The sequence below is a fragment of the Arachis duranensis genome, chromosome 5 (genome assembly GCF_000817695.3).
Source record: "Arachis duranensis cultivar V14167 chromosome 5, aradu.V14167.gnm2.J7QH, whole genome shotgun sequence".
NCBI lineage: Eukaryota > Viridiplantae > Streptophyta > Magnoliopsida > Fabales > Fabaceae > Arachis > Arachis duranensis.
The window spans coordinates 4,687,262-4,699,200 of record NC_029776.3 but is presented as its reverse complement, the minus strand read 5'-3'; the positions used below and the strand labels follow the sequence as shown (position 1 = coordinate 4,699,200).

Sequence of the window (11,939 nt, the reverse complement as noted above, 5' to 3'; positions counted from 1 at the left end):
GAGTTGGACACTTTTTTACATGCCTGTTTTAATAGACTAACTTAGATTTTAATTCAATACAAGACCGTTTTCATATCTATTTTTTTGGAGTCGTTGTAAATGAAATAGATAAAAACAATGATAGAGAGGGACCTAAAAAGTTAACCTTTCAGTTTTTTTAAAGGATTATTCTTTTGTAATATACTTGTACATGACTAGTTTTAGCTATATCAAGACATGTTCATTCAGGGAAGGAAATGCCAATGGAAAGTAGAAACTATGCTACATGCTTTTGGATAGGGCCTTTAAAATAGTGAAAAAGTGAGAGTTGATATCTCATATCTATGATTCTACAATTTTGAGAATTTGACATGTTATTGTGTCCATGTTGAATTTCCATATTAGTGTCTATACTTAAATAGGTTATTGCATTGCTTGTTTCATTAATAAGTTAATGATATGGCTGCTGTTACTTTTTCTTTGTTTGAAATTGAGGATACTGAAGACTTTGAAAATTGTGTCATGGACAAAATTTTTATGTACCACTCTGGTTTGAGTGGTCAAGAATGTTGCTTTGAAGTGGTAAAATATTCAATACAAATGTTGATTGGATATAGCCAGGGCTTTCACTCTTTTCTGGGAATTTTTTTTTTCATAATTCAGCTAGAATTAACCGGACAAATTAATAATGAGTTGTTTGCCACACTTCCCTTTTTGCTATGTTCATGTTATCATGATATGAACATGTGTGGATTTGGTATGTGATTTCCCTGTCATAAGCTCCATTTTCTTAATAATTTATTCAGTATTTGTTACATTTATTCACTTGGTAATTTATCAAAGCATTGGTTTATTCATGCAGGGTTTGCGATTTCATCTTTGTTCATCACATGATCTATTCAACTTTGAGTTCTGGGTGCGCAATTTTTATTGTGAACTTAACTTTTAAGCTCATGGATTATTTTGTAAGAGCTTTTTTTGACATATTCTTGTTTTATTTTGTAGGTGACTGATGATTACCAAGCAGTTAATGTCTCTGTAAAAATTGATATATTGAGATCAGAGGTAGGAACCTTATTTAATGTTTGACTTATGGCTAATGGTTTGCTTTTCTTAAGGATTGTACACTGCTTACAATTTTACTGTTGATTAAATCATCAAGCAATTCACTGGGGACTATGTTGGGGATTAAAAAGGAGGGAGAGGAAAGTTCATGTAATACATTGTTGTTTATTTTTATAAAATGTTTTATCAAGAGCCAGGATTCTATGGTAACAAGCTAAAATGATGTTGGATAGCTCAACTTGATTACCACTAATTGATCTTTATTTCCATTGTTGACTGCTTTATTGATGTTTGGCTATTCACAGGTGTTGTTATTTGAGAAATATTTTAGCTTAGTGTGTTTGTAACCCCAGAATATATTGACTAAACTTTCTTATTTTAATTGATAAATGAACAATATAATTAAGACGGAAAGAATAATAATACAAGAAAAAGAGAAGATAAGAGATCCTCCTTACAAGAGCAAGAAACAATCAGATGAAAAAAGCTATTTATGAAGCATAGTTTTCAAATATCTCAACAAATCTGAGAGTAAAAAAATCCTCTAAAAGATCATGTGCTCTACACTAAATAAATTAATAGAGGATTAGAGGTCAAATGTCTAATCCTATCCTGTAATCCTGTAGAACTTGTTTGAAAATCTGTCATTGAAGGTGTGTGAATTATGCACCAAACAATGGTGTGTCTTGGACATTGCCAAGGTTTGCCTCATCAGTTGATTATGTATATATGTTAGATATGTTATGGCAATGTGTTTTCATTTGAGATGAATGGATTTTTTGTTTTGCTAGCTGCTTATTTTGTTATCAAATTTATATGTATACAGAGTGTTGCTGACGGAGTAAATCCACAATCACAAACCTTCATCTTCTGGTTGGTTGTTTGTATATATTCAATGCAATCTCAAACGAGTTCATATAATATTGTGCAAGATTGTTGACTTTAATTTATTCAAACAACAACATCTATACAGTTCAAGACCCCGAAAACATTTACGAAAGGACTCTGTTCAAAATGAAAAACGAGCCAATGTAAAGTTCCTAGAGTTGGACTCACCAGAGGGAACACAGAATGGATTTCTAGAGAAGAATGATGGTAACAATCCTATGACAATTGTATACTTATCTAATTCTTTACTTCAACCCTTAAAAGGGTGGACTAAAATCTCAAAAATTATTTGCAGATATCCTTTCCTACAAAGGGGAGAATATGTCTAAAACATGTCATATTCAGAAGAATTTACAAATGGAAAAACAAGGTGTCGAAAGATTTGGTCCCGATGTTCCTGGCACTGCAGACTGCCTCGAATATGTTGCATCCAGTTTCAACATTCAAGGTGTTTCAATTGCCATGCCGCAATCTTCAGGAGATCCAGAAACTAGTAAGTCAGTATATAGAAGTGATCCTGCTGTGCCTGCTAAAACAAAGAAGTTAAACATGGATCGATCTGACTCAAAAAAGTACGTTCTTAGAAACCTATATCTTGCCTTTTGAAGGCTTAGGTTTTACTTGTTAAAGTTCTTGAGTTCTCTATGGTTACTTCTCTAACTGATATTTTATACTTGATGCTTGTTTAAGGGAACATGAATATGTGATTAACTAGTTTCTATGTAACACAATTATGGCAACGTCATAGTATCTGACATTGTATTTTGTTTCTATCATCTGTGTTTGATTTTTTTGGCTCGTGCATTCATTATTATTGTATCATCTGCATTGGTCATAGCAGCTGCTATTCTCTGCCGTGGTTCCACACCCATTGCAGCCGCTTGTTGAAATATCAGTGCAAACTCCTTTTCCAATAATAAAAAAAGGATGGCAGATTTGTGATATTAATTTTATTTTGAAAAGCCTTATTTTTTCTATATAAATTTGCCCACTCTGCCACTCATAATAACAGTAACTTCGTATTCTCTCTTCACACACGCACTCTGCTTCTATCTTCTCTGTTTTTTGTCCGTTCTGCATTTCTTTTATGTCATTTTTTTCTTCCTTTTTTGTATAAATGAAAAATTAGTGAACTTTTGATGAATTTTTATTTCCTGTAAGTCTTGAGATGTCTCTGATTTATTGTTCTTGATATACGTCATTACATGAGTATTTATTAGATTTTGTCATTATTACATATAATAAATATGTGTAGATATAAGCTGCAACAGTATCTGCTATATTTCTGCAGTGGATTTTTGGCCCTTTCCTATGAGCCGTTATCAGCTATTGACTATCCCACCTTGTAATTCTTATAAAATATAATGTGTCAGAGAAATAATGATATTTTTTCTTATTTCTTTTCCTTTGATCCTCCGTGTTTGGCCAATTTAATTCAATCTTTATTTTAATTCAAATTTGTTTCTCCAGCCGAATGCTCCTGCAGAAGAGACAGTTCTTTCACTCACATAGAGTTCAGGTACGTGATAAGATATCTAAGATCTTGATAGTTTTTATAATGTGCAATTGTGCATATTATCATGTTTGATGTATGGTGTACTTTATGCACCATTGATGCTAGTTAACTTAAGGCTGCTTTGATTTGTTGGCTGTAAAGGATCTTGTTTTTATGTTATAACATCTGTCATACATTACTATGGTGCTAGATTGCTAATCTTTATTGTAATGAGTCTATGATCACTAGCTGGTTTACTGTTTATATTGACAGGCTGCTGGTTTTCAAGTCTACTGATTATGGGAATTCTTTATTGTGATATGCTTAAGGCCTTGGTTAGCTTAGTTCATTTGTTTTGGTTGAGCAATCTTTCCTTTTATTGTATGTATTTCCTAACTGTCTTGCATTCCCTTTCTCTTGGTTGATTTTTTGATGTTGGAGGATACCTTACGATCCTAATTCTTCTCATATCTTTTTATTTCCTTCAGAAGATATTCTCTTTTTGGAACAGAGTTGTTGATGGGAGCTTGAAGGCCCCATCTTTCTCCGTTCCTCTTAAATTCTTTTCCCCTGGGACAAAATATGGTTTGATTTTGATGTACAAGGGTTATCTTGGATGTAATTGATGTTTCACTAGCCCCTCTGGAGGGATAGAATATTATACTCAATATGAGTAGTGCAGAATACTTTTATTAAGAAAATAAAATGTACAAATTTGGATTCTAGCGTTTCTAGCTAACTTGTTGAATATGGCTTGTGGGGTATTTAACACATTTTGTGTAGCTTTTGTAATTTGACATTCTTTTCCAATAGACTTGAGGTGTTCCTTCTGTTAATAGGCATATGCTGGTAATGATTGATTTGATTATAAGTCTCATCTCTTGCTTTTGTGTGTCTTACTTTAAGCCTATGGCTCTAGAACAAGTGTTATCAGATCGCGATAGTGAAGATGAAGTTGATGATGACATTGCAGATCTTGAAGATCGAAGGGTAAGCAAAGGTTTCAACATTTTTATCTTCTTTCTAAAGACACGTCAAATGAAATTGATTTTTTTTTAATTAGAAAATACCAAACACCTAATTTGCCCAAGTAATGCTTTATAAAAATTTTGCTGTTTACTCGTATATCGAGCTACAAATGCCGCTACATATGAATCACCATGATAATGAACTGTAATGTTGCAGATGCTTGATGATTTTGTGGATGTTTCCAAAGATGAAAAGCAACTCATGCATCTGTGGAACTCTTTTATGAGGAAGCAAAGGTATCTACTGCTGGCCACCCTATTAATCTTCCACATGTGTACCTTCGGTTATCATTATCAAGCTAGATTGCTTTTGACTCCTGCATGATTAATAAAGAAATTGTTGCATAATTAATGTTGGTTTTAATTGCTATGACAGAGTGCTGGCTGATGGCCATGTTTCGTGGGCATGTGAGGCATTTTCCAAGCTTCACGGAAAAGAGCTAATCTCATCCCCAGCTTTATTTTGGTACTTTTTTCCATTTACATTTCTCTAATTTCATGCAGTTTCTGTGCTTGAAGCATTCATACTTAAAGAACAACTTAATATTTTGACTTGTGGAGTTTGATTCCAGATAGAAATCATCAGCGAATTATATGCAGAGACATACTTTGTCTTTCTAAAACATTAAAATATGAATCACTTGAAATTAAAAAAATATATATGCTCCAGAGGGTGGCTTTAGAAAATGAACACATCTAATTTACTATCTAATTCTAATCACTTTCAAAACACATTTTCATGTAGCTGACTTTGATAATGAAAAGAGGCATGGTTGGCACTGAAAACTTATTATCTGGACAGTTCTTCCTACAGGATGTGGGTATCCATCAATTAGAAAAAAATAAATAAAAATAAAATGCTTTTGCAGGATTAAGTATGGTAGAATTGTTATCTGGTTTTTCCCGGTGTAGGAAATAGGAATTATATCTTGCTCAGATGTTCTATTGATCCATTGTTGTGATTGCTATATGTGCGTCTCTCACATGTTCCCAAACCCATGTCTTTTTCGTTTCTTTTTTCAGAAACTAAATCGTGCTATAATTTACTACAGGTGTTGGAGGTTATTCATGATCAAACTTTGGAATCACGGTCTTCTTGATGCTTGCACAATGAACAACTGTAGTATAATATTAGATAGTTACAGAAATGAAGGGTTGGATAACGGCAAGAAGTAGAAGATCAGGAGGAAATCGATTCAGCTACAAAAATTTAGTCTTACATGTCTTGTATTCTGCCTTATTGCAAGTCCCCATTTTCCATTTATTTTAATAATTTATTATTATTGTTAATCATTTTACTGTACATTGTATTAATCTTCGCAATGTATGAATCTGAAATTTAGGTAGATTTCCTCAAAGCAATGACCTCCATTGCTGAATCTTGTCTGACAAATTAAAAACGTTTTATTCGATCTATAGAATCTATAAGAATATTGAAATGAGAAAGTTTAGAGGATTAGCATTTTTATTAAAATCTGACTAGTATTTAACTAATAAAAGAAAACAAAAGAAAAGTGAGTAATTTTATACTATTGGATGAAATTTTATATCATTGAAAACATCAATAATGGTTAATTAATAGCTATAAATTATAAAATTTGTTGATCTCCTAATACTCCTCAATTGAAATATAAAAGCTAAATGAAATATTTTTAAAAAAAATTGGATTGTTTGTTTATTATTTCATTGTTACAATCGTAAAATGTCACGAAGATAAGAATCAAACGATGAACGAGATATAGTAGAGAATGTGCATAATAAATCTATCATGATGTGGCAATATAAAATAAAAGGTAATTTATCCTCCATAAGCACATTAATAATTATTATAGTTATATACAAATTAGTGATAATTATTTAATTGATTTAAATAATAATACAACAACAACTAAGTCTTGTCCCAATAGGTGGGGTCAACTACATGAACCAGACCGTCATTGAATCATAGTTGTCGGAACTGAATCGGTGATCGAATCGGTCAGGCTACTGGATCACTTGTTCAATATTGGTTGAATCGGTCACATGTAAATAAAAAATAAAAAATAATTTAAAATTTAAAATTAAAATTTAATATACATATTTTCACTAATATTTTAAAAATATCTAGCTATTCTAAAACAATATGGAACAAGAATAATAAATATTTTGTTAATTTTACTCTATCATAAATATTTTTATTTTGTTTTTATATTAAAATAACTATTATTTTAAATTTTAATAATTTATTAATTAGTTTATATCTATTATACTATTATATGCTACAAGTATTTATTAAAAAATAATATTAATAGATATTATATAATTATGAAAAGAAAAAATGAGTTTATAATTAATGTTAAATAAAAATATAATTAATTTAAGAATGAATGAGTTTATAACTAAAATTAAAATCTATTAAATAGAAGTAAACTATTTGATGAAAGATATCTATATGTATTATAATTTGCATATATATTAATAAAAAGCATGATAGTCTGGTGGTTGTGAAAGACATTTCTCTTATTGAGATTCGAATCCCACCTTAAGCATTTTCAAAAAAATTTAAATTTCAAGTGGTTCGGTTGGACTGATTTTTATCGGTTCACTCCGAGTTTGACTGACTCGTTTCAATTCTTTGTCTTGTACGGTCCAAATATCAGACTGGACTGATATAGCATTCGGCTCACCGGTTTTTTTTTATCGAATTGGTCGGTTTGGTCCGATTTTAATAACTATGCATTGAATTCTATCATGTTTACAGAGACACCGTTTACATGTAAATTTCGTTTGACCACTTACCATAAAGCATAGCCGGTCTGATAACAGTGCGAAATAATTTACCTATGAGTTTTAAAGGCACTTTTATGCACTTCACTATTTTGACCAACCTGCTTGAATCCTATGATTTACATCATGTTCAATCTTTCCATTATCCTGTATGATGCACTTAAGATATTTAAAACTTTTAACTTTTCGTAGGATATTTTCTCCAATCTTCACCTCTGTATTAGAGTTTTCTCTTCGGCGGCTGAACTTACATTTCATATATTTCATCTTGCTATGGCTTATGTGCAAACCATACACTTCTAGAGCTTCTTTCCATAAATCCAACTTCTTATTTAGGTCTTCCCTTGACTCTCCCATAAGGCGATATCATCGGCAAAAAGAGCGCATCATGGCACAGACTCTTGGATATGCTTTGTGAGTACTTCCAATACTAATGTGAAAAGGTATGGATTTAAGGATGATCCCTTATGTAATCCTATACTAATAGAAAATTTTGTTGTCAGACCACCTTGAGTTTTCACACTAGTTGTAGCCCCATCATACATGTCTTTAATTGCATGAATATATACGATTCTTATTCTCTTCCTATCCAAAACTTTCTATTAGACCTCCCTTAGCACCTGTTCATGCATCGGTTCGAGCTATAATGGACCAGGTTGGCCGACCTCTTAAAAGGTTGGCCCATGACCGACCTCTTAGAAGGTTGGCCCATTACCGACTTCTTTGACCTCTTTTCAAAGAGGTCGTCCAAATCGCCAGAGGAGCCCAAAGCAGGTCCAAAACAAAGGAACACAGCCCAATCTAAAGGCAGCCAAAGCCCAGAAAGATAAAGGCGGTTCCCCTTAAAGATAAGATGACTTCACTCAAAGATAAGATAAGATAAGATAACTATCTTATCTCCAGAAAGGTCAATTCACACTATTATAAATACACTGGAGCACCCAGGTATAACTCATACTCTGATTCTACTAAAAACATGCCTAAAGCACGTGCTAACTTAAGCATCGGAGTTTCTTGCAGGTACCACCACCCTCCGGTGACGAAGGATCAGCAGCACCACCAAGTCCAACAAGTCAGACACGTCAGCTCCGGCCATCACCGCAGATCTCGTCCGAGATAGACCTACAGTTTCAGGTAACCCTCGAAACATTGACGCCATTTTCGGAGAACCTAAAAGTCATCTCATCACCATGGCGGACGACCACGACAACAATCACAACTCTGGTTTGGTGGACAGAACGCCAAACAAAGACACGGACGCCACCTCCAAAGACACACCTCAAAACAGGGGAGATAAGCAACCCCCAAACACAAAATTTTTGGAAGCTATCCGTGAGCAACAGAATCGCCTTAAACAGCTGGAACAAGAAGCTGAACAGAGACCTTTAGAGAGAAACAAGACAACGTCGAAAGCTAGAGGACAAGTTCTTAAAGCTCGAAGCCAATCTCAAAACCAAGACCGCTCGATCCAGTCATGAAGATAGCCCCCACAAAGATCAAGACCCATTCACCAAAGAGATCATGAAAGCTAAAGTCCGAAAGGACTTCAAAGCTCACAAAATGACCCTATACGATGGCACATCGGTTCCAAACCATCACCTCAGCAATTTTAGAAGCAGAATGTACCTCACTGACGCCTCGGATGCCATTCGATGCAAAGCCTTCCCGACTACCCTAACAAAGACAGTAATAAAGTGGTTCGACAGTTTGCCTCCAAGATCCATCACAAGTTTTGACGACTTAGCCAAAAAATTTCTTGCCAGGTTCTCCATCCAAAAGGATAAAGCCAAACACGCTCCAAGCTTGCTGGGAATCAAACAAGGAGATCAGGAAAGCCTTCACAGCTACATGGAAAGATTCAACAAAGTATGCCTTGACATACAAAGTCTTCCAATAGAAGCGGCTATCATGGGACTCATCAATGGCCTAAGAGAAGGACCTTTCAGCTACTCAATATCCAAGAAGTATCCCACAGCTCTAAACGAGGTTCAAGAAAGGGCGAAAAAATATATCAATATGGAGGAGAACTCCCGAATGGGAGATAGCTCAAAAACCGGATTCTCCTAACCCATCTCAGGACAAGGATAAAGGTCCTAACCATATCAGGTCAGGGTCATTCCCCCGGAGTCAAGGAAGGAAAACAAACCCGATCCTCAAGGTCCGGCGACACCAACTCATGATTCTTCTCCTCATCCCTATCCCAACAAATTCTATGGAACCTCCTAAGTCGCACACGGTACTCAGGAACACACATTAAAACTATGGAATCCAGTCAGTCAGACATGCCGTCCGGGATCTTAGTAGACATAGGTCAAATATTCCTACAGTAAGAAAAAGAAAAATGGGGTTACTACCAAACAACTCGAGCAAATAAGGAAACAACTCGGACAATAACAGCAAAACATCAAGTGTCGGATACTACAGTAAAAGGGAAACCCCAGGACTCACACGAAAGTCCAGGGGCACCCTTTGGAGGCAACATCAGGGCAAGAACACAGAGAAGAGAAGTCGACAATCTATACCCAAACAGTCCAAACACCTCTCAAACAAAAGGTCAAAACAAAAGCTAGAACTTTCGTACAAAAGAAGTCAGGCAACGATGAAAAGAAACAGGAACAGCAACACAATCCTAAGCAAAGCACACATTCTTCTCAAAGGCAAACGACAAAAGAAAAGTCACAACAAACGACTAATGACGCAAATTTTTTGCAGAAAGAACCAAAGTTCTTCAGAGCAAAAATCCAAATACAAAGTCAAAGCTTTACATCAAAAGCATGCACAGTTGTGGAAAGTAAAAAAAGATAGAGAAAAGAACGACTAACCTACAGAAAAGAAGATGAGAAACGGCTCAAATCAAGAACAACGAAGAGACTGACTCCCAAAATTCAAAGGGAAGAGCTCGACCTACCTCCAGAAGTCCGAGAAAGAGCTTGGATTAAAGAGGAAGCACTAAAACGTCGAATGGACCTAAGATCGGTAAGGAGAAGGGAAGCTAGCAGCCAACTGGAAAGGACCATACCAAGTTGTTCAGAGGTACTGGGGAAAGGTCACCACAAAGTGTCCGACCTTGAGGGACGAGAGCTACCAAGGTCATGGCATGCCTGCAATCTAAGAAAGGCGCCAGGTCGAGATCTAAAAGATTGTCCGACCTAGAAGGGTAAGCACTAACATGTACACACTCTTATTCATTTATTCATTTTATTGTTTAAAAGTTTGCAGATTCCCTAAAAACTTTCCTACCAAGATGCCTGATTACGACAGGTCGGCAAGGTGAAAATCAAATTTACCGCCCGATCATGATAGGTCGGCAAGGTGAAAACCAAATTCACCGCCCGATCACGACAAGGTCGACAAGATAAAAACCAAATTCATCGTCCGATTACGACAGGGTTGGCAAGGTGAAAACCAAATTCATCGTCCGATTACGACAAGGTCGGCAAAGTGAAAACCAAATTCACCGCCCGATCAACGCTACAAAAGTTATAAAAAGTAATCCATAGAAAGAGGCCTGACGAGGTATGAGAAAAAATGGATTGCTAAAAATAACTTAGAATGGACCGACATGAAGAAGTCGGACCAGACTAATCAAAGCGACAAAGTTATAAAAAGTAATCCATAAAAAGAAGCCTGCCCAGCCCTGATTAAAAATGGATTACTAAAAATAACTTAAGAAGAATCGACAAGAGAAGTCGGATCAACGAAAAGCGTGCGCTAAAAGGGACACAGCTCTGCCCAAAAAGCCACGACTCCACGACAAGGCTATCAAAATTATTCAGACTGACTAAAAAGGGTTCTACGAGAACACTAAAAAGTTGTCGGACAAGTTAGCCCCAAGGACCACCTCGACCAAGCAGAAAGTGGACAAAACCAGAAGTGATCAAAAGAGGTCGGACAACAAAGTACCAACACTCTACAAAGATCCACAAAAGGGACAAAGATATCTCGCAAACGGCCAGAGGAAGGTCAGGAATGCTTTACTGAAAGGTACGAAGTCTTGAAAAAATACACTACTTAAAAGGCAAAATCACAAATCAAAACGACGCTAAAAAGTCATCCAAACAAACTATAAAAAGGTTCCACATCGGAACACTACCTAAAAAAGTTGTTGGATTATGACTAAAAAACCAAAGCAGTGAAGACAAACAAGTCGGAAGAAGGCTCAAAAGTCCTCTCAACAAACTAAAAAGGGCAATACCAGACTCGCACAAGGAGAAACTACTCAAAGTCAGGATGCTTGAGCACGAATTCCCCAAAGAGATCGAAGCTCTGAAAGTACGATCTCACGAAAAGGTCCGAACTCAAGCAGGGGCACTGTTCATGCATCGGTTCGAGCTATAATGGGCCGGGTTGGTCGACCTCTTAGAAGGTTGGCCCATTACCGACCTCTTTTCAAAGAGGTCGGCCAAATCACCATAGGAGCCCAAAGCAGGCCCAAAACGAAGGAACACAGCCCAATCTAAAGGCAGCCAAAGCCCAGAAAGATAAAGGCGGTTCCCCTTAAAGATAAGATGACTTCACTCAAAGATAAGATAAGATAACTATCTTATCTTCAGAAAGGTCACTCCACACTATTATAAATATACTAGAGCACCTAGGTATAACTCATACTCTGATTCTACTAAAAAACCTACCTAAAGCACGTGCTAACTTAAGCATCGGAGTCTCTTGCAGGTACCACCACCCTCCGGTGACGAAGGATTAGCAGCACCACCAAGTCC

At 35.8% G+C, this 11,939-nt stretch overlaps 1 protein-coding gene across 1 annotated transcript in view; it reads left to right on the top strand.

Annotated features, from left to right (window-relative positions):
* The window catches only part of LOC107487502 (polycomb group protein EMF2B), a 7,968-nt gene extending 2,155 nt beyond the window's left edge, over positions 1-5,813 (top strand). Inside the window, exons 5-14 of the mRNA XM_016108147.3 lie at positions 842-895; positions 985-1,044; positions 1,871-1,917; positions 2,018-2,139; positions 2,228-2,504; positions 3,403-3,451; positions 4,334-4,417; positions 4,613-4,692; positions 4,832-4,921; positions 5,508-5,813. Of these exons, the coding sequence (XP_015963633.1) occupies positions 842-895; positions 985-1,044; positions 1,871-1,917; positions 2,018-2,139; positions 2,228-2,504; positions 3,403-3,451; positions 4,334-4,417; positions 4,613-4,692; positions 4,832-4,921; positions 5,508-5,631 (987 nt within the window). The 3' untranslated portion in view covers positions 5,632-5,813. The remainder of the gene's footprint in view (positions 1-841; positions 896-984; positions 1,045-1,870; positions 1,918-2,017; positions 2,140-2,227; positions 2,505-3,402; positions 3,452-4,333; positions 4,418-4,612; positions 4,693-4,831; positions 4,922-5,507) is intronic.
* The last annotated feature ends 6,126 nt before the right edge of the window (positions 5,814-11,939 follow it).